General features: G+C 42.8%; 1 protein-coding gene across 1 annotated transcript; it reads right to left on the minus strand.

Moving 5' to 3' along the window:
* Positions 1-7,505: 7,505 nt before the first annotated feature.
* SERTM2 (serine rich and transmembrane domain containing 2) lies at positions 7,506-14,896 on the minus strand. Its single transcript, XM_033138076.1, has 2 exons — positions 14,388-14,896; positions 7,506-8,889 (listed from the first exon to the last, which is right to left on the minus strand). Exon 2 carries the CDS (start codon positions 8,354-8,356, stop codon positions 8,078-8,080), a length of 279 nt encoding a protein of 92 aa, XP_032993967.1. The 5' UTR covers positions 8,357-8,889; positions 14,388-14,896; the 3' UTR covers positions 7,506-8,077.
* Positions 14,897-23,226: the final 8,330 nt, after the last annotated feature.

A 23,226-nucleotide genomic window follows, 5' to 3' on the forward strand; every position in this document is an offset into this window, starting at 1 on the left:
TCTCCCAAGAAGCAAACGTCTTTTAATTTCGTGCCTGCTGTCACCATCTGCAGTGATCATGGAACCCAAGAAAGTAAGGTTACATTCACACAATACATTTAAAACACTCTTTTACACTTTAGCTGCCCCCTCCAAGAATCCTGGCAGTTTGGTAAAGGGAACTGAGAATTATTAGGCAACCTCTCACACAACTACAGTTCCCAGCACCCTTAGCAAACTACGGTTCCCGGGCCTCTCCATGGGCTGTTGAAGTGGCATATGAATGCTTTAGTAGGAGTGTCACCATTGTTGTTATAACCACCTTGCTCCCATATTGTGGAAAGGCAAGGTAAATGTGTTAGAATTCTGGATACTCCAGCACAAGGGTAGCCAATGTGGTGCCCTCCACATGTTCCTGTACCTGGACTACAACTCACATCAGCCCATAGTTGGCATGCCCAATGGCCTGGGGTTCTGGGAGTTGCATCATGTTGACTACCCCTTCTCCAGCAATTGTTTTCAATCCTGCATAAATGTAGCACCATCAATGAGCATTGTGTTTTACATCAAGGGACAGGCAGATTTCAGGATTGCAGGACCTACTTTGAGCAGTGAGCTCCACCAACCAGGCTTGATGCAAAACAGTAGCTGAGGGTGTTAGAGGCATTAGTGCACCCCATGTGTCATGCTGTGGAATAACCTTATCCAAGTATTAATCTACATCTGTGTGATGGCAGATTGGAGATCCTAATGCAGAACTAACAAAAAACAAAAAACGGCATCAAGGCCTGCTTGAAAGCAACCAATTTATACTCCCATTTCATAGGCTAGGTAAACTGAGACTATGTAATGATTAAACAAAGAAACCAACAAAAAAACCAACTTGCAATTTTATGAAACAAAGTTGTGCCAGCACCTTAAGCATAAAGTTCCAGTTTAAAGGAAGGCAACACTGAGGATCAAAGAATAGAGAGTTCGTCTATAAACCAGGCTGGTAAGCTTGCATAGGAGTGTGTCTTAGTTGTTGCTCTGCTTGTGTTCTACTGCAAATTGCCCAGAGATCTTCCAGTAGATTTTGATGTAGCTCCTGCCCTCCCCTACCAAATGGAAAAATTCCTACCTGAAAGAGCTAAGCTAATGCTATATGAGACATTCTTCCCCTAGTTTGGCCTCTCCATTAAAGTGGCTGTGATGAAGAGAACCAGGATGTTGTCTCTGTGGATTTATCTGGCACAAATGAGCACCAATTACAGTGTTTACTCACCACTGGGGGTTTAAGCCATCGTTTTGTCTAATTATGGTGTGAATGGCACACTGAAAAAAGCCATCCTTCTTTAAAGAACAAATCCCCCAGGAAATCCTTCAAACCTTGAATACCAATTATAAAACAGTTCCCAGCCTGCCCATCAGAGAAAATATGTGCCAACCCAGGATCACCTTTGTCCCCAGGTCTATGTGAGCATCACTTGAGCATAAACAAGGGTCCTCCAGATTGGTTCCCCCTCCCCTGTGTATTTTGCAACATGTTATTGATGCAATAATAGTTCATTAGAGGTAGATTTATACTGGATCATCCACACACCATTCTACTTTATTTGTTGTTCCATGTTGCTTCTCCAAAGCTGTTTCATTATTTCTGTCTGAAGGGTCACCATCTATTTATTTATTAAATTTATACCCCTCTCTTCCTCCCCAAGGGGACTAGGGCGGCAAACAGATACACAATCTAGAAGCAAAGACAAAGCAAAACGTTCTAAAACTGTCAGATCAGGTCTAAAAACAATTACAATTAAAAACATCGAAAAGAAGTTATCGTTAAAAAAAAACCTTCTTTCATTCCATGATCTTGTCGTTGCCAGGAACAGTATTCATCAACCTTCAAATGCCTGGGTAAACAGGAATATTTCCACATTCCTACTGAACATCAATAATGATGGAGGGCATTAGTGCACCCCATGTGTCATGCTGTGGAATAACCTTAACTAGTGAGGGCATACCACAACCAGGGAACCACATCTGTAAAGGCCCTGTCATATAGGTCAGTGGCAATACACATTTCATTCTGCAGAAAATCTGCCCTGCAATGGAGTACGGTACAACCAACAGTTCAATGGTAATTTACATCTAACAGATTTGATGGGTATCTGAAGAAGTACAGTATGCATGCACACGAAAGCTCATACCAAGAACAAACTTAGTTGGTCTCTAAGGTGCTACTGGAAGGAATTTTTTATTTTATTTTGTTTTGACTATGGCAGACCAACACGGCTACCTACCTGTAAATGGTAATTTACATTTACCTGGTTAAGAAGCCTCCAGAATCTTCAGTGAAAGGTTCAGGTTGCCTGTACCCCTGGAGAGCGCCTGTCAGGCAGAGTGGACATGCCTGTGCAACATTTCCTTATTATCCATTATTTATTTAGAGCAGTGGTTCTTCCTAATGTCATGACCCTTTAATACAGCTCCTCATGTTGTGGTGACCCCCAACCACAAAATTATTTTCATTGCTACTTCATACCTGTAATTTTGCTACTGTTATGAATCGTAATGTAAATATCTGATATGCAGGATGTATTTTCATTGTTACAAATTGGACATAATTAAAGCATCGTGATTAACCATTCCATTTGCCGTCCTCAAAACGGACCGCCCCCTCCCCCCAATCTTCCCCGCTTGCACAGACCAAAGAAATTCCTGAGCCGCTAAACACAAAATGAGAAAATAAAATGAGGCTGCAGCCACAACAAATCGAGGATTTCCCAGGTTGTGCTCCTTTCTGGGTCCATTGCACACAGTTGCCTGCGATCCTTTCCCTGCTCTGGGTTCGAAGGCGCGGATTAGAGGTGACTTTTAGAAGGAAGGAAAAAGGGGAGAACGAGCCTTCTGCTTCCTATCTCTGCCACCAGTGACAGACTGTGTCTTCATTGCGCCCAGGGCAACCAGACAGATTGGAAGGGCACATGCCTGTTGTGCCCTCCTCACACCACCCTTCCAGTGTCCCCCAGAAAAATGTGTCTGGGTCCATCGCCCCAGCACCGCCCCAAGCTACTTCCCTGTCTTCCACTGAGGCATTTCTCTCTGCTGGGGGACAGAGCTAACTACAGCCTTTTCCTACTCAGGACTCACCTTTAAATCAAGCATGTATTTGAGGACCCATTTCTTTTTTCTTTTTAAACCAAGTGTTTGTATGGTGGTAGTGCTGTTCTTGCAACCCACCTTACTTCAGGTCACTCCCTAGTAGTGGCCCCAACCTACCAGTTGAAGACCAGTGCAGTAGAGGTTGCCATCTTGCTTTGATATATGCTATCTGGCTTGCTTTGATACTGTGCTTCTCTGTGGACCTTGTGATGCTGGGCTCTAGGCCTAGAGAGGGGAAATGTTTTGGATAGCTGCCACCTATGGCCTCACGAACCAGGTGTGATGGGAGGTTCTGGGCAAACTGAGGTATCCTTCTCTGTGCATAAAGGATTTATGAACGTTTGCTTGGGTGTGGACAAGTGATGACAACCTCTCATTGTTGCAGTGCCTGTCCTGCGTCTGTAAAGGCAGTGAGGCTCTTTCCTGCCTTACTCAGAAAATACACCCGACACCCTCTTACAATTCTCCATCCACCTACTTCCCCCCCCCCACCCAGATTGGTTAAAACTTCCCTGTTAAACAAAATCCAAAACTTGCTGCCAAGCCCGTTTCTGATTGTTTGATTCCTTTTGTGGGGTTGTATTTAAATTCTATTTTAAGCTGCCCTGAGTGATTGCAAATGCATTGGAAGGGCCAATTATTTTCCAAATAAAGAAATGATAGAAATAAACAACAACAACAAACTGTCCCAAAGGAAAGGTGAACGTTCTTTGGAAGCACATGGTGGATTCCCAATGTAAGGAGATTCCCACCCTATCACCTCATTGGAATATACACAAAAGACTGGACTGAAGAATGGACCTTGCCCATATACATATCAAGGGGCAATATGGGTCCAGGTGCCTCGAGCATTTGGTTGACTTTTCATCCTAACCTGACGTTCCCCAGCATGGTGTTTCGAAGGCTCACACTATGCGGTGACCAACCTCCCCTAATTCACTAAAGGACACAATACGTTAGACAGGAAAATATGGATATTTATAATGATAAATAGGATTGTAATTTCTGACAGTGTTAGGTATTAATTCTGCATACAATATATAGTTCAATATACAATCAGATTTTTTAAAATTTACAATAGGAAAAACAAATCTCACAGGTAATTCTCTGATGGTTACAGTATATGAAAAAGCACTCCTTGGGTTGAACCAAGGAGCTCCTGCATGCTAAGCAGATACTATGGCCCTTGGCTTTCTTTCAGTGCTTTGGAGACCGAGCTTAGGCTGCACAGAGGTAATTGCTTATCAAAAGGGTTGCATAAAGCTGGTGCTATGGATATAAATAGGAGCAGCTGTATTCTAGTAGTCCCCCACCCCATACACAATATTAGCCCATACTCCCAAGGGAAAAGAAGTATCACCCCACCAAGAATGAACCACGTATATGTGTGTGTATTAAAAATAGTGGTTGAGGGGAAATTAGCATTTAAAGGCAAACCTGCCTCATTCAGATTTTCCAGAACAATAAGCAAACCCAGTCATCTCTGAATTTTGCAACTCAGATCTCCAGACAAGTAACATTGTACAAAACTGTATACTGCAGCAAAGTGTGCATGACAATGCAGATATTAGTAAAAAATAATATACACAAACGTATTAAGTTAGGGAAAACTGCTTTGCAAAAAAAAAAGTGTCTTGGGCAAAATTGTATACAAATGTGTATATTGGGAGAAATTCCCACTAAAATGCTGGTGAATCTACACAAGGACTTTAAAAATAAATAAATTACAAACTAATATGGACATGTGGAGAACCAAACTTAGGACTGGAAAAAAAAATCAGAAACTGGGAGGAGAAACTGAAATGGACAGATTCACCCATCTTTTGTTTGAAAACAAAACAAAACACACCATAATTTCCAGAGCGTTGGATGAAACATGGTCTTGTTATTGTCATAAGCAAGAGTGTGTGTATGACTGCTAATTTTAGCATGGCTCAGGTTTGGGGAATTTGCACTTCATGGAGAGAGGGGAATTGGCAGATGAACGCTATATAGTAGAATACCCTCTGGGATTTTATTTCTAGGCTAGAATGCAAAATGGAGCTGAGATTAGTTCATGTCCCTGAAATGTTACACACCTAACACAGATGGCTTTGCAGATATCACCTTCTAACAAAAAAACAAAGAGGACTGTGTTAGCTGATTAATTAGTGTAATTCATAAGCACACGACTATACAGATGGATTCTGTTGTTGCGTAAGCTTCAGGTGCTCACTCTGAAAGAACACTTAAAAGAGATATGCTTGTATATTGGCAATAATATCTCTATTCACCTGCTAAGAATAACCTCCTGAGTGCTGCCCCCTCCAGGACCCATTATAGTTTAAAGACTTTTCTCCACCTTGTATATTCATTTATTTGGCAGTGCCAGATTTCCAGGGTAGGCATTGTTGGGTGCTTATCAGGCCCCATTCCCCAGAAGAGACCCCATTGCCCACTTTTACAGTCCCCAGGCTCTCCTCCATTCCTTTTTGCAGTCACTGCCCATTCACCTTGTTCAGCTTGCTTTCCAGCAAGGGGTGACTAGTCTTACACACTGATGTCGCGTTGTGTTTTAATTTGTTGGAAGCTGTCTACAGTGGTTGGGGTAATCCTGTCAGATGGGTGGCATATAAATAAATAAATAATTTATTATTATTATTATTATTATTATTATTATTATTATTATTATTATTCCCTGTGTCTGTTTTTATGAACAGGGTCCACACAAAAGAACACATGGACAGGGAGTTGCAGCAGTAACAAGGAGGAGCACCAGCTGTGGGGGCAGAAGGGGCTTCAGCTCCCTCAATATTTATAGGCAGGAGGCTGAGGGCCCCCCCCCAATATTGAGGGGGCCGCCATCCCCCCACACACCCCAAGCAAGTGCTCACACCCAGCCCCAGCTGTGCTCCTGGGTCAGGTCGGACCTGGGAGGCAGAGAGAAGCAGGAGAGTTGTAGCTTTTTACTGTTTCCAGTATCAGAGGTGGCATGCCAAGAGGGTGGGGTGCTGGGGTTTGGGATCACAAGTGGGGAGAGTGCTTTTGTGCTCATTTCCTGCTCATGGGCTTCCCATTGGCTGGCCACAATGAGAATTGGGTGCTGGATTAGATGGGTCTTTGGTTTCACCCAGCAGGGCTGTCCTTTCAGAGGAAACCACAAGGCACCAATTGGTACCATAGTCACATCAAAAGCCAAGAGGCCTCAAAGATTTGGGGAAGGAATGTGAAATAGAGGGAATAGTATCCAGATGGATTAAAGAATGGGTGTATTTTAGCATTATTATTTTTCAGTTGGAGCCAGTGGAGGTTGCCCAAATCATTGATAGATTTGCAAATTAGTGTCCAAAAGTGTGAATGTTAATTTTGCCAATCTAGAGATCAATATGTATCCCGGTGCATAGGACACATACACAGCAGTTCCTGTTAATTTTAGTGGAACAAACTAATCTGTCCAATGGGGATTGGCTCCTGCAGTTTAAGAGTGAACCAGGAACTCATTCTTTAGAGTTATTCTGGTCTTGGAACAGAATGCTGTACTGGAATGTGTATATTGCAGGAAAGCTAGATTTTGCAAATCATTTGAGAGATAAAGATTTAGGCCTTCCTTGCTTTCCTGGGGTGAGCCATGCAGAATTACTAAGCCACGGTTCATGTTTGTTAGCAGAGACCGAATCTCTTTGGGTGCAAAGATGACCTTCAAGAATACATCTCACTCACACTTTAGTTCCTGTATTATGCACTGGTTCTTATTATAACCAAGAAAAGCTATGAAGCTATATAGTATTTAATCTTGTGGTTAATGCTCATATTGCTTCTCATGCTCTACTGAAAAATTCTCCTGCATTTCTCCAAACCAAGAAATTGCTTTATAAAGAATCTGTGGGGAGATTTGTTTTTGTTGCACTTACCTTCAAGGTTGTTTGTGAGTGTGCTTTATATCACTCTACAAATCATCTCCCTAGTAGTCTGTGCTCTGCAGCCTTCCTGGGTGCCCTTCCTGACAACGCCATGACATCATCACCTGGGCTTTTCTTAAGGTATGGGAAGGTGAGGAGGCTGCCCACTGTGCACCTGCCAACTTCCCCCCCCTAAGTGAAGTCTTTGTACTTTTTAAGAAATCAGTGTGGAAAGGTTAAAAAGGAATACTTCTCTTAGAAATAAAATCTGCAAGCACAGCAATGTCAGGTACTCAGTAATAGCTTTCCTAGGTTTCCCATGCTTCAATTAAAACCCAGAAATAAGTCATGAAGTAGTTTCTCCCATGGGGCTCTTTCAGAAGCACAGGCAGCTAGGGAGGCTGCAGAAGCACCGATAAGTGTTTATTGGAATGAAAAGCTCCCACACCACCCAAGGCCACCTCCCGATAATTAGGGTGTCTCAGTCCTACAGCTACCAGAATTTTGATGAAATGCTCAAATGTCCTGAGAATGAGGCAGATAAACCTGCAACCTCTCTCACAGAGGGAGAAATAGGCAAGCAGGTTTTGATACAGTGCTAGTTCCTCCTATTGCTTTTATTCATCGTTAAGTCCAGGAGTCCTCTATTTTCTCCTGCAAAAAAACAGTTTTGTTGAGTCACCTGGGCTGTTTTGGAGAGCTCTTACCAGTCCAGAATAATGAGTACAGGGCCAGATTATACCAGCTCATTATAAAGCAGCTTCATATGGCTATATGTAGGTTGTTTGAAACCAAACGTCTCAGCACATGCTGCTTACAGCTCTTGGTGTCAAGCTAAGTTTGCAGGATAATTGTCTTGCCATTTCCAAGGCAAACTGAATCAATGAGTTGGAAAGGACCTCAAATGCCATCCAGGCCAACCCTCTGCCAGTCCATCCCTCAAGGCTGTCCAGAGTTTGTACTCCAGAAATCTAGAATACGAGAGCAGAATCTTCCACTCCACACACTCCAACATATGAAATTGGTTTCTCTCTGCAGACAATCTTTTTTTTGCACCCAGTTGCTTCCCAGCCCCCAGCCCACTAGGTACTGGGGATCCTGGCATGCATTTCAACATCTGTAAACTGCTGGATGTTCTCGGTGCTCTCTGGAGATGTGGTAATAGGGGAGATGACATGTTTCAGGCGCAGGAGCATGGTGAAAAGTAGAATGAGTAGGATGGCCAATAGGGTCAGAAACAACCCTACATACATATACAAGTTGGAGTATTTATCTGCATTTGACACTCCTGTAGCCAGGGTTGGGGGTGGGTGGGCACGACCAGTAAGATTTCCACGGAATCTGAAATAGACCTCAGTCATTTCTTACTCAGGCCTTTTCCATTTTCTCTGTTCACTCATGAATTCCTTACTCCTTTTTTGATAGTGTCTTAAAGATTATATTAGGAGGTGATTCATGCATCAATATTGGATGGACTGAAGTCTTCGCCTTGTATAGAGGAATAGTTCTCATCAGAGGGTCATCTTCTCACATGGCTTTGCCTAAGGAAATGGCAGAATCAATCAAATGTTCTTTCTGGGTGGTGTTTTTTTCTACTTTTTAAAAAACCTTCCTGGTTGAAAAATATTTGTGTTCTCTTCAGTAAGGAATAAACATCACAGTGGAGTTTGGGTGTAAGGATCTCCTACCAACAGTGTCACCCAATGGCTCACAGATCCATGAGTTATCTTTCAAAAGTCTGCTTTGGTTACTTTTGGAAGCAGACTCCTGTCTTCTCTTCATTAGAAGGCAAACATCAGCGACTTTATTCAGAAGAACTAGAGTCTGGTCTTTTTCCACTTCCCACCTTCAGATGACCAAAATGACAGCAGTACCAGTAGCCAACATGATATTTCTATAAAAAAGACAGACAGAGAGACTATATTATTAAGCAAACTTTCACATAATCTATTTGATTGCAGAAAATCTCTTGGTAATAAAAGGAAAAAATACTGCGTTGCCAAAATGTGTACTCGCAGTTTCTCATAAGTTCTCTTCCTCAGCAAATAAGGCTTCAATTTCTCTGGTTCATTCTCACAGTATTATTTTTTAAATTCCTTTAGAACTTCCTTCAGCCTGGGGTATTGAGCTTCCCTTATCACTGCAATGTGGTCAAAGGCTAAACATTTATCCAGTGCTCTGCAGGTTCACATGCTGCCCACAGTTCCTGATCTGAGAAAGCTGTCTAGGAGGAGTTTTCTCAGGGTATTTTTCCCATGAGCTTTGACTGAAGCATGAGCACCCTAAGAAAGCCTGTTTAGCGCAGACAACAGGAGGGATGATTTGCCAGAATGAAAGTTTTGCATCCAACCGAGTTCTCGGAGTAGGCCTGCTGAATTTAATGTCCTTAAGTTAGCAGTCTCCATTAACTTCAATAGTCTACTCTGAATAGGGCTAGCATAAGATACAACCCAAATAAATGACACTTGCATGCACCTCTCAGCCAACTCAGTAATAACAGAAGCACACCCAAAACCCTATACCCCATCCATTAAAATTTTACTGATTTCCCCCCTCCCCCGTTGGATGCAATTTCTTCTCCCATTAATTGGTGGAGAATCAGGGGCAGGGTTTGTTGTTCACTTTTTCTTTTGCACTGCATTAATTAAAAGATATAGGTTGGCTGGCCAGATTCCAGTTCACACTTGAAAATGAGCACATGTAGGAGGGATGGGATCACACCTATTGTCCCTGCTCTTGCACACATATACAAACTGTTCTGTGTGTAGGCTCCATACAAAGGGTCTGTTCCCCCTGTCATACTGACGGAGCCCATGGATGTACACTCTGTACATGTATAAGCTTTTCCAGATGTTTTTATGAATGTCTGTAGGAAGCAGGAGCAAAGATGAGCTAGCGAGGAGTTCAGCCTTGCTGTCATTTTAAAAATGCTTTTGAAGGTTAAGCGCAGACTTGGGACACAAAGAACAAAGTTATAGTTTGAACTTGTGACCCTCCTTAGTGCATAAACCAGGAGTGAGTCTTGGCAGTAATACACGAGAACTCCTGGATGTGATAGTACTTTGATTATTTGCCTGCTCTATACCGCAGTTAAGTCATCCAAGGCATCTACCTAATCTAGCCCTGCCAGAGAAAACTCTGTTTACCTTACTTAACACACTGGTAAACACATTCTATATGCACGAAGCATCCTTATGCATTCTTAAAGGCATGGCTCCTACAGCTCAGGTAAAGGTAAAGGGACTACAGACCATCAGGTCCAGTCGTGTCCGACTCTGGAATTGCGGCGCTCATCTCGCTCTATAGGTCGAGGGAGCCGGTGTTTGTCCGCAGACAGCTTCTGGGTCATGTGGCCAGCATGACAACGCTGCTTCTGGCGAACCAGAGCAGCGCACAGAAACGGCGTTTACGAGAGCCAGTGTGGTGTAGTGGTTAAGAGCGGTAGACTCGTAATCTGGGGAACCGGGTTCGCGTCTCCACTCCTCCACATGCAGCTGCTGGGTGACCTTGGGCTAGTCACACTTCTTTGAAGTCTCTCAGCCCCACTCACCTCACAGAGTGTTTGTTGTGGGGGAGGAAGGGAAAGGAGAATGTTAGCCGCTTTGAGACTCCTTCGGGTAGTGAAAAGCGGGATATCAAATCCAAACTCCTCCTCCTCTTCCCGCTGGAGCAGTCCCTATTTATCTACTTATACTTTGATGTGCTTTCGAACTGCTAGGTGGGCAGGAGCTGGGACCAAGCTCAGGTAGAGAGTACTATATCTACTCTCTGAGATCTAGCAGTGTACTAGATATCTAAGGACTTGCATAGATAATTGAATTACTATCTAGAACATGCAGGTTAAAATGGCATAAATAAGTGTACCCATTCAAATATGGTGGTCAGACCTCAAATCACACAGAGACAGCAAACGGGATCTGCAACAAAAGTTTGCAGTATTGTTCCCTAACAGGAGCATGCTTTGAGTCCTTTTCAGAGTTGCAGCCAGCCATGCCTTTCTCCATCATACCCCAGCTGTGTTGGGCTCAAGCCAGCTCATTCACATTCCTCTAGCTGCCACTGAAAATGGTCAGTTGACATTAGGTTGTTGTTGTTTTTTTCCCAGTACTTCTGCAAAATTCAAGGTTCCCTTGAACATCTTGGTGTCTTCCTCTTGTTTCCCCTTGCTAACAAAGGGGTACCAAGTTTACTATTGGAGGAAGCAATTGGATCCTATTGAATATCATGATATGGGTTGCAATATGGAGAGGTAAAATGTGGTTGCAAAGTTCAGGTGTTTTTGTACATCATAAGCATATATATCAATAGATTAACTAAGGTAAATACATTGGTAAGCATAGGTAAGAGCCAGTGTGATGTACTGGTTAAAGGGTTAAACTAGGGCCAGGGTTCAAATTTCCACTTAGCCATGAAGCTCACTGGGTGATCTTGGGCCAGCCACTGCCTCTCAGACTCACCTACCTCACAGGGTTGGTGTGGGAATTAAATGGGGGGTGGGGGTGGGGAGAACCACCTTGAGCTCCACCTTGGAGAAAATGGCGGGATATAAATGCAATAAATAAATAAATAAATAATTTAAAAAAAATTAAATTAGAGGAACTAAGATGAGAGAGGGGGGGTGAGTTTGGAATGCTGATAGTGAGCGGTGATTGGTTGGGAGTTTTGAAAGGGAGTTTGAATACTAGTGTGAGAGTTGAGTTGACAGCGGAGTTGCATTTGGGGGAGGGTGGTATATTGTGTGAGAGTTGATGGCGGATGTGAAGCTGGATTAGTCATCTAATATAGTATCAGTATTATAGTAGCTACTGTTGTATATAAAATAAAGCAAGAAATAAGATAAACAGATTGAAACCATGTGCTTTGGTACAATCTGCAATCACACAGCCATTGTTTATGATTCCTCTTCAATAAATTAATTGCTTTACACCACATGCCTCATACTTTGCTAACATTAGGGGAATTATTATTATTATTACAACAACAACTACTACTATTATACCCGACCCATTTATTCAGATAAATATTATTTGTGGTGGAAGCAGGTTATAGAATTACCCATAAGAAACACAGCTCAGAACCATACATCTTGTTAAGAGTGAGAAGTTGTACAGGGTAGTTTTGGGTGGTGGCAGAGCACCCCCTGGCAGAGGAAGGTGTGTGGCATGACAGTGGTGACAGCCACCTCTCTTGTGTTCTGCAGCTCTTTCTGCTGAAAAAGGCAGAACTTGCATCGAATCCTAACAGACCTTTTTTGGTAATGAAATAATATGCGTCACAGATGTTACTTCTGAAAATTAGGTGGCATTATGTTAAAGTTATTAACCTGAAGTTCATGTGTAATAATCAATTACGAAACAAGAGCCCCAAATTAATGAGCCTCTACAAGGCACTTCTAATAAATGGAAGAGATTAAGGAGTGGAGATAATTCAACGAGGCTTGGAGTTTAGCATGGATGCCTGTGGTTAGTTTTACGCTCCAGTCTTAAGAGCAGTTGCTCAGTTCCTTGCAAGGGAAGAATCTGATTTGCTCACAAACCTATGTGTGTGCATGGACTTCCTGCCTTGTCTTCTGTGTCGGGGAATGCTCTGTGATGAGGGCAAGAGGGATTCTTCATGCAGAACACCTCCTGACTTGTAGAAGATTATAAGGAATGCCACAGGGGAGGCTTTGCACATACAGATCAGATAAATTATGGGGGAGTCAAATCGATTTGAATGAATAGACCCAGCTAAAAAGTCTTTGCATGCTTCCTTGTTTTCTTTTGCCAAAGAGCCCATTTCTTCACATACAATAGAGATTTTTTTGTGAACAGAGAAGTTCTTGTAGGGCTACAGATAAACCCACTCTGCAAATGTTCTTTTCTGCAGAGGAACCAACTAGATCAGAAGGGCCAGGGGCAGAAGCCATAAAAGGTGCTGGATCCAGACCCTGCCACCAATCCTGAGCCAGAGTCAGAGTCTGTTAACCAGAAGTGCCTTGACCCACAGACACTCGTCTTGGAACCCCCTGAGCCAGATCCCGCAAGGACAGTATAGCCACATGTCCTACTTTGCATGAGGAGTGAGGAGTCCAGGTGTTGTTGGACTCCAAGTCCTATCATGCTTGACCATTGGTCATTCTGGGGCTGGTGGGAGTATTTATTTACTTATTGTTTCCGTTTATAGACCACTTGCTACCAGAAGATCTTGAAGTAGTTTATAGTGAATAAAACACACACACATTCTAGGGGTCCCAGTGTTGAACTCGGAAGAGATCCAGGTTCAGATCCTCACTCAGTTATGAATCTCACTGGGTAACCTTGGGCCAGTGACCTTCTCTCAGTTTAATTAACCTCATGGACTTGTGAGGATAAAAGAGGAAGAACTATGAATACTACTACAACACGACACCTTTATCCCATATTCCAAGATTTGTGGATCTTTCCGCAAAAGTAATCCTCAGTTAAGCAACTCACTGGATGCCTAACTCTATAGTGAGAATGCAGAACCTGCGACCCTCCAGATGTTGTTAGATTCCAACTCCCATCATCCCCCAAAGGTTGGTCACACTGGCTGGGGCTGAAAGGAGTTGGAGGCTTCCTTCAACATCTTCTGGAGGGTTGCAGGTGGTCCACAACTCTGCTTTAAAAAGATCACAATTTCCTGTGCTCCTGAGCTAATTGCCCCTGAATGCCCCTACATACAAATGAAGAGGGGGGATATGATTCCTGCATTGCAGGGTGCTGTACTAGATAACCCTTGGGGGTCCCTTCCAACTCTACAATTCAATTTATTTATCCCCAGCTCTAGAGATTGAATAACAAGACTCTTCTTGTTAGCTAAGCAACTGCAGTAAACATCTTTCTTGCAGTTACAAACAAGTCAGCCTATCTTGTCTTATTCTCACCGAGCACAAACAAATTAACCATCTTTTTAAAAGGACCATTTTCAACATTTTAGGTTAACTCAGATTGGGATGATTTTTAGAGTGGACAGCATTGTATTATTGTGAATATTTGGGAGGCTAGAAATTAAGTCGGTGCTGCTTGCAGAAAAAGTTAGTCAAAACACTCTGCTGTTGTAGCATTTAGTGTGTTTTTAAAGGCCACCTGTTCCCAAAAAAAGCTGTCTGGGCTTGATCTGACTACTGAAATCAATACTCTTGCTTAGCTCATTTATAGCACACATAATCTCTTTACTTCCCACTGAAAAAGCACAGACACCAAGAAAATTGATACCTTAATGCATGCTTTAAATAAAATAATCATCAATTGGAAGTACTAGCTTTCCTTTTTTGGTGGCAGATAGTCTATTTTCTCCTTTCATATCAAATGCACAAAACAGCACATTCTTCTAACTAAGCCTTGGCACAGAGATAAAAACAGTTGGATTCTGACAAGTGCAGCCAATTACCTTTCATCGTAAGCAGGAGCAGAGGAGTGACCCCTCAAGACACCTCCTTGGTAGGTGTACCCTAGACTGCTTTCTGCAAGGTGTCCTGGAAACATCCCCTCTAAGATGCAGGTGCTTTGGAAGAAAAAGAGACCAGCTGTTGTTTTGTCGCTTGAGCTGGAAGACTAGGCTTTCCAATGAGAAAGTACACTTTCCTCTCGTCTCCTTTGCACGCCAGGGTTTTGCATTGCGACAGGCAGAGGGGCGCTGCTTAGTTCCTTAGACGCTGGTTGATGGTCCTGCTCTCACTGTGCTGGTGATAGTTTTCCTGCACGAGTGAGACAGATCCATATATCTTCTGGACAGCTGAACCACAGCAGCCTCCGTCAACCGTCTCTCTCTCTCTCTCCTTCTCTCCTCCTTTTGCTTCTATAGGCAACAGACACAGTAAGCTGGGGAAGGTATCTCTCCAAGCGCAGCTATGCTTCATCAGTAGGGAGAGAGAGAGATGAAAAAAAAAGAAAGCTGCCAACAACAGGAGTAGCAAAGTTTCTGTAAGCCTTTTTTAATTCCTTCCATGCTGCAGGCTGGTCCTTTTACCTCTAGGCAGCCAGCCACAAAGCAGAGGCTTAGATTTGAAGGCAATGATCACTCTCTCATTATGATTTCTTTTTAAAAAACAAAAAAGGGGTTTAAAAAAACATTTTGTAGGATTGGAGGCAATCTTTTTAAATATATAGTCAAACAAGGCATGCAAATCAAGATGTTTTTCAGGGTTCCACCCCCACCCCCAGGGCTTTGAAAATCTTCAAAATAAAGTAACTGCAATACATCTCAGCCAATGATATTTGTGCAATATAACCTTCAAGTTCCCTCCCCTTCTGTTTGTATGCAGCCACATTTGACAGAATGAAATCCTGGTTGCTTTCAGGAGTAGAGCCCTTTTCAGCTTCGGGGTTCCCCGTTCACTGCTATAGCATGACTCTGGGTCAATAGAAAACACTGTGAGGAAACATTAACAGACCAAAAATGCCCACTACATGTAGATGCCTATCTGGACACAACCCATTGGCCTGGTTTTGGGGAGGGGAGTTCAGAAAATACTGGCCCAAGGTATTTTGCTGCCTGAGAGAAGGGGAAACAAGCAGGGCCTGCTGGCGCTGGGAGTTGGCAACAGACCCTTGGCAGGCGTATGGACCTCTGCAGATGCCCAATGATGCTGACCATCAATTGGAGGGTGCAGGAGACAGACAAGGAGAGGAAGGGAGGAATGATTCTTGAATGTTCTCAAATGCCATTACATATACATGCAGATGGGTTACTGTGGGAAATGAAAAAGCCAAGGATTGCATTTGATAAAAGGCAATAGCTCAGAGGCCAGAACATCTGCACTGCATGCAGAAAGACCCTGCTGCCATTCACTATGGACAATACAAGGCTAGGCAGACCAAGAGTCTGACTCCCTGTGTTCCTATGAAATACAACATGGTATCCCCTCCCATTCTATGTGCAAAATCGAACCAGACTGGCACTACAATCTTATTTCAGCACTGGCAAAATGTGATAATGATATCCCACATCACCGCTGAGCGCAACAGGCTAGCTTAGCTTAGTAAGGGACTCAGGAGGAATGGTTAGAGGCTGCTGCCGCTTCTAGTATCTATTGCCTGAGGTAGGTGCCTCATCCTGCCTAAGGGTAGGACCAGACCTGCTTTCAGAAGTAGGTGACTGGTACAGGCTCAGCCCAAACGTCCTGCAGAGAGCAGGTACACCCAAGCACTATGTGATTTCCTACATAAGAGACTCATTGCTCCCAGTTTTATTGGAAACTAGTTGAGATTTGGGTGGTATCATGATGCCTGAGGTATTCTTGTTAACATGCAAAAGAAAAGAAAAAAGAGGTTATCTCACAGCAATCAGAAAGTAAAAATGATGCACTTGAGGTAACAAAGGAAGAAAATGCATTCTGTACAAAAGTGACACATAAAGACAATTTTACATTAAAAACAGACCAATCCAGGAGTTCTTGTTCACAGTAGGCAATATGTTTCCCTCAGTAAAAACATAGCAGCTCATTGGAAGCTAGTCACATCACCTGATTCAAAATCTCACTTCATCATCAGCCCAATTGTCAGCAATCCATATTTCATATAGTAGGTGTATTTATCATATATTTATTACATTTACATCTCACCGTTTATCCAGGGAGCTCCATGTGGTATGCATGGTACTTCCTCCCCCACATCTTACCCTCACAACAACCCTGTGAGGTAGGTTAGGCTGAGAGAGAGCCCCAAGTTAGCTAGTGAGTTTTATGACTGAGTGGGAATTTGAACCATGGTCTCCTATGTCCTAGTTCAACACCCTAAGTAGCCCTACACTGGTTCTCATTCAGTGTGGTAGCCATCCTGTAGCTTCCCAGTGCTGGCAAAAAATAAACCACTCCTCAGAATTTATTCTTTTTTTTTTAAACTACGACATTCTTCAGAAGATTGACTGTCATCAACAGGCAACCTTTGGAAATGATTTTCGTTCACTCACAGATTCAGTTCAGTGGTTGGATGGCTTTTTAGAGCTCACAGATTCCTTAAGGAACAAAGTGTGCCAGCTGATATGTTTGGTCTTTTGGGTGTCCATCTGTCATATTCTCTCTCTCTCTCTCTCTCTGAATACAACCAGCCTTTCCTGATGAGTTTTTGTTGCCATTGCTGACAGACCTGTATGGTGATTCAGGAGCAGGAATACTTCAGCACCCACTTACAGCCAGTAAGTTGGTTGAAAGATAAGTACCATTCTTCTTTCCTTATTTCAGCTGCAAACCCACAGTTTCTACCCACAATGATAGATTTGTGAGTTCCAGAAAGAAGCCTTCAGTTGCATTTTCCTGGACATAGAAGTAGAAACAGGGTAGCCACCTGTCCTAACGTATAGAGGACAGTCCTTTATTTCACAAAGTGGTTTAAAGGGTGAGGAAAGGCCACTGTAAGCCACACCAGGAGACTCTGTAAGACTCACCAGGAGGTGATCTGACCATGACACAGGGGCTGGTTTAAAGTCCCCCACCTTCAAACCACCCTCTCCTTGCCTGCTTGAGAAAACGAAATCCAGAGTGTGCTAAGCTACATATACTGCTCTGATGAAATATTGGGATTGTCCTGAGCTACTCCAAACAATATGGCATTGGTGTGAATGTTGACGTCTCCCAAGACGAACAGTCTTCCTTAGTAAATTATTTTTATTGAGTTTTGGAAAACATAAAATGAACATAGAACAATGTAGACAAAGTACATTAAAGCAATGTCTATAATCTCACTTGAGGTGGTACTACAAAAGTTCATATCGCAGAATATCAGAGGAAGTACGGAGTGAGTCAGAATATAAGAGAATTTAGAGTGTGTGCCCAATATAAGCAAAAGTTCTCACACACAATTTTGGCTATTTAAATATACACAGTCTAACCTGACACATTGGAGGTTGTAGTAAATGTCCGTCCTTATTTTATTTAATTATTTCATTTCATAAAATTTTTATACTGCTTTTAAACAAACAAACAAACAAACAAACAAACTCAAAGCAGTTTACAGAAAGTGATTCTTATCCTTGTTATAAGAAATAAAAGGCCAGAATATTGCATCAAATTTCTCTCTTTTTTAGTTATTCCTCAAACCACATGATTCTGGTAAGCTAATCTTTCTGACAATGCCATATTTTGTCCAGACAGCCTCTTATAGAAAGTCCAGCCAAATTCCAGTGATTGGCTATCTCCAGTTATGATGCTGCCAGCAGAAGAACCACCAGATCAGGTTGGCTTAGCTGAGGGTCATCAGGAGATCAAATAATTAAAAGCTCTAGCGCTGGATCTGATAGGATAATACTGCCTGTGATTTTTTGTGTGCAAATACTGCCACTAACAGTCCTGATGTCTTTAGCACCATGCCTAAGATCACCCCCATCACTTGGACAAGAAGGCTGTTGAGCATGAGGAGCACTAACTGATCCCATGGCAATAAATAGGCATCTGAAAGTATCCCCAAAGACTGCACTGTCACAGTTGTAACCTTATTGGGTTCTACAAAAAAGAAACCCAGGCATCGCTCTTTTATCTGGCAGAGTGCTGACGAGATTGCAAAATATTGCAGCCAGATACATATGCTCATACTGATTGTTGCAAATTATTTTTTTATGCTTTGTTAATGTATTTCCCCACCTTCTGAGCATGGCTCAGGCACTGCACTCTGCGCCTTCAAATACAGCTTTCAGCATAGCTGCAATTCACTGAGGTACCTGTGCAGCTTCCAGGTCCTTGGCCTCTCTTGCTCTTCTCTTTCAATGGTTTTGTTTTACAATCTCACACAAAAGCAGAGCTTCAAGTGTGTGTTTGGGAGGCTTCTTTTGCTGCTGAGAATCTTACTCTCAAGTGAGAATCACAAGGCTTTGAGGCATTTACATCCTCAGAGCTGTAAAATATGTCAGGTCAAGTGTTGTGTTGTAAACAAGAAGAGTTGTCATTTGGCAGAGCTGAGGCTGGGAGAGACACAACACATGTGAGGATCTTTGCCCAGCTTGCAACCTCAGTCTCTCCTTGTGCCGATGACCACCGCCCCCAGATGCCCCCAAAGAGAGCTGGCACATATTCCTCAAGTCACCAAGGAAGACTCTCAACAGCAGAAGTTAAACCTGGCATACACAGGGGTAAGGAACCTGTGTCCCTCAATGCATGGTTGGACTCCAGCTCTTATAAGCCCCCACCTGCAGGGCCAATGGGAGTCCAACAAAGTCTGGAGAGATACTGGTCTCTGATTCCTGGTATAGACAGTAGCCATAGATCTGTCAGCTGTACTGGTTCCCTGTTGTTTTCCAGAATCAATTTAAGGCGCTTACTTTGATGTCTGAAGCCCCAAACAGCTTAGGACCAGAGTGGTTAAATAATCACAGTCCCTCCAAATGTCCCTATTTTCCAGGGACAGTCCCAGATTTACAGACACCATCCCAGTTTCTGATTTGATCCTGGCATGTCCCACTTTTCCTTAGGACATCCCTATTTTGATTGGAGAAATGTTGGGGTGTATGGAGTTATACGACCCCTGAGCCAAGGAGAAAAGTAACTATACTATACAACCTTTAGAAGACATCTGAAGGAAAGTTTTTTTAATGTTCAATGTTTTATTATGTTTTTATATATGTTGGAAGCCGCCCAGAGTGGCTGGGGCAACCCAGTCAGATGAATGGCGTATAATGATGATGGTGATGATGGTGATGGTGATGGTGATGATAGAACAGGACATCCCTATTTCCGTCAAAGAAATGCTGGAGGGTACGTAATCAATCCCACTTCCAAGGTAATTCTGGGAATTGCAGCTTTGTTAGGGGAACAGTACCCCCCCCCCCAGAACTCTCAGCACCTTTAACAACTTGGGTACAGGAAACCTTAAGGACTGCCTGGTTCCTAATATCCCTGCCTGATCACTGAGATCTTCTGGAAAGTCACTCTTAGCAATTCCTCGTGCCTTGGACACTCAGCTCAAGGAGCTGTATGTTGTGCATTGTGGACCCAGTTTTGTAGAACTCCCTCATCCAGATGAGATGAGACATACCCCCTTCCTGTTCAAGCTCTGGTGTTTGGTAAAGACTTGTCTATTTTGGCATGTGTTTTAGGTAATCTTTTCTTACTGCATTCCTTTTCTAACATCATTGTATGCTGCTTAGAAACTACAGTGTTAAGCAGAATATAAATGTTTGATGTAAGTAAGTAAACACACACCAATGAGATCTGTGGGCATTTTGCATTTTTAAAACTCAGCCTTTCAGCATATGGCAGTGTCACTGGAATGTCATACAGATGTCAAAGCAGGGCAAATAAATTAACAGGAATTTATGGAGTGCTCTTTCTTCCCCAGTTTGTATATTCTTCTTTCATCTCCTGGTTGTTATTATTAGATGTAAATGAATCCCACAAGCCTTAGGAAAGAGCAACCAGAATCTTCAGGTTTGGACTAGTTTCAGACTAACTGGGTTTCCTGTGACCTCCAGTATGACCCATATATCAACCCAGACTTGATGGAAAACTAAGCCAGAAGCATTTCAGACACAGACTGCCCTTTGACTATCCAATTGTCCAGGAGTCATGGGTTGAGTCAACTCTGAATGAAGCTTACAGTAATCTTCCCTGTCCTGCAGTTGAGTCATTTCTGGCTAACAGCATATGATTTAATTCTGAATATGCCTTTATATCCTAACCCCATAAAAAACCTGACATTAAAACACAGACTAGTGTGTTCCAGAGTATTGTATCTGGAGGACTTAAATCTAAACTTCTATATCTGTTTATTCTATGTATGATACTTTTTCCTTTAAAGGCTCTGAAAGGATTTTATCCTGTTCCACCAGATTTCATTAAGTACTAGCAGCCCCATACCCAGTATTGCTCAAGAATTCTATGAAAAAGAAAAATCAATGAAATTGTGAAACCAGTGGTTAAAATCAGTATACCTTTGAAAGGTTCAGTCCACCATTTTGATTCAAAATGGCATCCAAATGTTCTGAAAATAATAAAAGTCTCAGGAGCCATCTTGAAAAAGTTGGTTATGACATGTTAATATATGTCTAAGTGCATAACAGGCAGAGAACTTTCCAAAATATATAACAGGTATTTATTACTTTCCCTCCTACTTCCAAAGAGCTGAAGATGGCATACACTCTCATAACATCATCCTCACAACAACCCTGTGAGGTAGGTTAGGCTGGAGAGATACCGACTGTGTGTAACTTTTAATTTTCAGGGTTTCTTTTTGTTTTTTTGTTTGCAGTTCTAGAGATGGGGTATCTTACTGCTCAAAGCTTTCCAATTAGTGACTCAATGCTGGAACTCAGAGCCTTTAAAATCTGGTAGTTCTAACCCTTACAGAGACTCAGAGTAAACCTTTTCATGTTTAAGAGAGTTTGAAGGCTTCTCCCTGGGTGGTTTTTTTTTTTTATTATGCCTGCCTCTTAGCTGCCAGATGTTCAGAAAACGCCTTGTAGACCCTTTGTTGGTGGCGGTGGAAGAAATGACTCACATCTCAGAAACTGAATCAACAGGTGTGGATTCTACTATCACCTTTGTGATGAGAGCATCATGCTCCCTCACTGCATTCTCAACCTTCACTACACCTCTGGATCTCATGTTGCCATTATCTACCTGACATTTCTGTTTAGGCCACTCTCTGACTTGTATCCAAGGTGGCACAAATGAGAGACAGTGTGATGCAGTGGTCAGATACCACTAGGACCAGGACCTGGGTGGCCAGGGTCACAAAACCCCACTCAGTCACGAAGCCAATAGGTGACATTGGGCCAGTTACTTCCCCTCAGCCTCACCTACCTCACAGGCTTGTTGTGGGAATTAAATGTGGAGTGGGGGACACACTACCGAGCTCCTTTGAGGAAAAAGGTGGGATATAAATGCAGTGAGTCAACAAAATATAAAGTGGGGGTTCAAACAATCATCTAGTTGGTCACTGTGAGGACAGAATGCTGGATGAGGTGGCCTGACCTAGCAAGGCTCATGTTATTTTCTGGATCTTGAATAGTTGGAAAGGCAGGTCTTTCCATTCTCTTCCTCATCCTGCATCCAAGGCAAGCTAAAGCAATTGCATCAGTGTGGCAGGTTGGGGACAGAAAGGAGAGGTGGCAGATCGGCGCCTATGAGGACCCCCGCCACTTCCTGTGCCACTACCCCAACTCCTCTGCCCTCCCAATGCCGAATCCTCCCCCACTGCCACCTTCTCCCCCTCCCCACTGCTGCTGTCAACTCCCCCCCCCCCCGGCTTCCTTTTGCTTCCCTTTTTCTCATAATTGGAGAGGCAGAGGAGTCGGTGGGGCAGGGAATGAGTCAGTGATGGCAGATGGCAGAGAAGGAGTTTTAAATATGCAATTGCTTTAACTATCTTAATATATATACAGGTGAAACTAGAAAAATTAGAATATCGTGGAAAACTCCATTTATGAAAGCAATTGTTTTCATTAGCTACTGAAGTTTAATATATGAGATAGACTCATGACATGCAAAGCGAGATATGTCAAGCCTTTGCTTATTATAATTGTGATGATTATGGCGTACAGCTGATGAAAACCCCAAAGTTGAAATGGTTAAGTTGGGGTTCTCATCAGCTGTACGCCATAATCATCACAATTATAGCAAATAAAGGCTTGACATGTCTTGCTTTGCATGTCATGAGTCTATCTCATATATTAGTTTCACCTTTTAAGTTGAATTACTGAAAGAAATGAACCTTTCCACGATATTCTAATTTTTTTGAGTTTCACCTGTAGATGTTTTATTTTTTCCTATATTGTTATACTGCACCCCAAGAGCAATTTAGGACTGGGGAAGTTGCTATCATCTCCCTGATCAAAATGCTCAGGGAGCTCTTGAGATGAATAATGAAATCAAGGAAGCACCCAAAAGAAAAAGACAAAACATTCTTGTAATAACTTTAGAGTTCAATAACTTTAGAAAAGGTTCTCTTGTAAGGAAATGTCTCTAAATTACTGCAATCACAGCCGTGGTTGCAATGGGTGACTTCAACGACCCTCACATACACTGCTGTTTTTCTAGAAAAAGAGGTGCTGGAGCTCACCACGAATTTCTCCCTTGTTCCCTTAGAATGGCAATGGCATTCACCTGAGACGTGCCGGGGTTGAGCTCCAGTGAGCACTAGCTGGGGAAAAAGCCCTGTGTTCCCGTCATGGCAAAGAGGTAAGATGCCTAGCTCTTCAGGTGGGACAGAAACAGGCTTCTCCCTGAAGCCCTGGAGAACTGCTGGAGGGTGTAGAGCAGGGGTCAGCAAACATTTTCAGCATGGGACCGGTCCACTGTCCC

This window comes from Lacerta agilis, chromosome Z (assembly GCF_009819535.1).
Source record: "Lacerta agilis isolate rLacAgi1 chromosome Z, rLacAgi1.pri, whole genome shotgun sequence".
NCBI classification, from domain to species: domain Eukaryota; kingdom Metazoa; phylum Chordata; class Lepidosauria; order Squamata; family Lacertidae; genus Lacerta; species Lacerta agilis.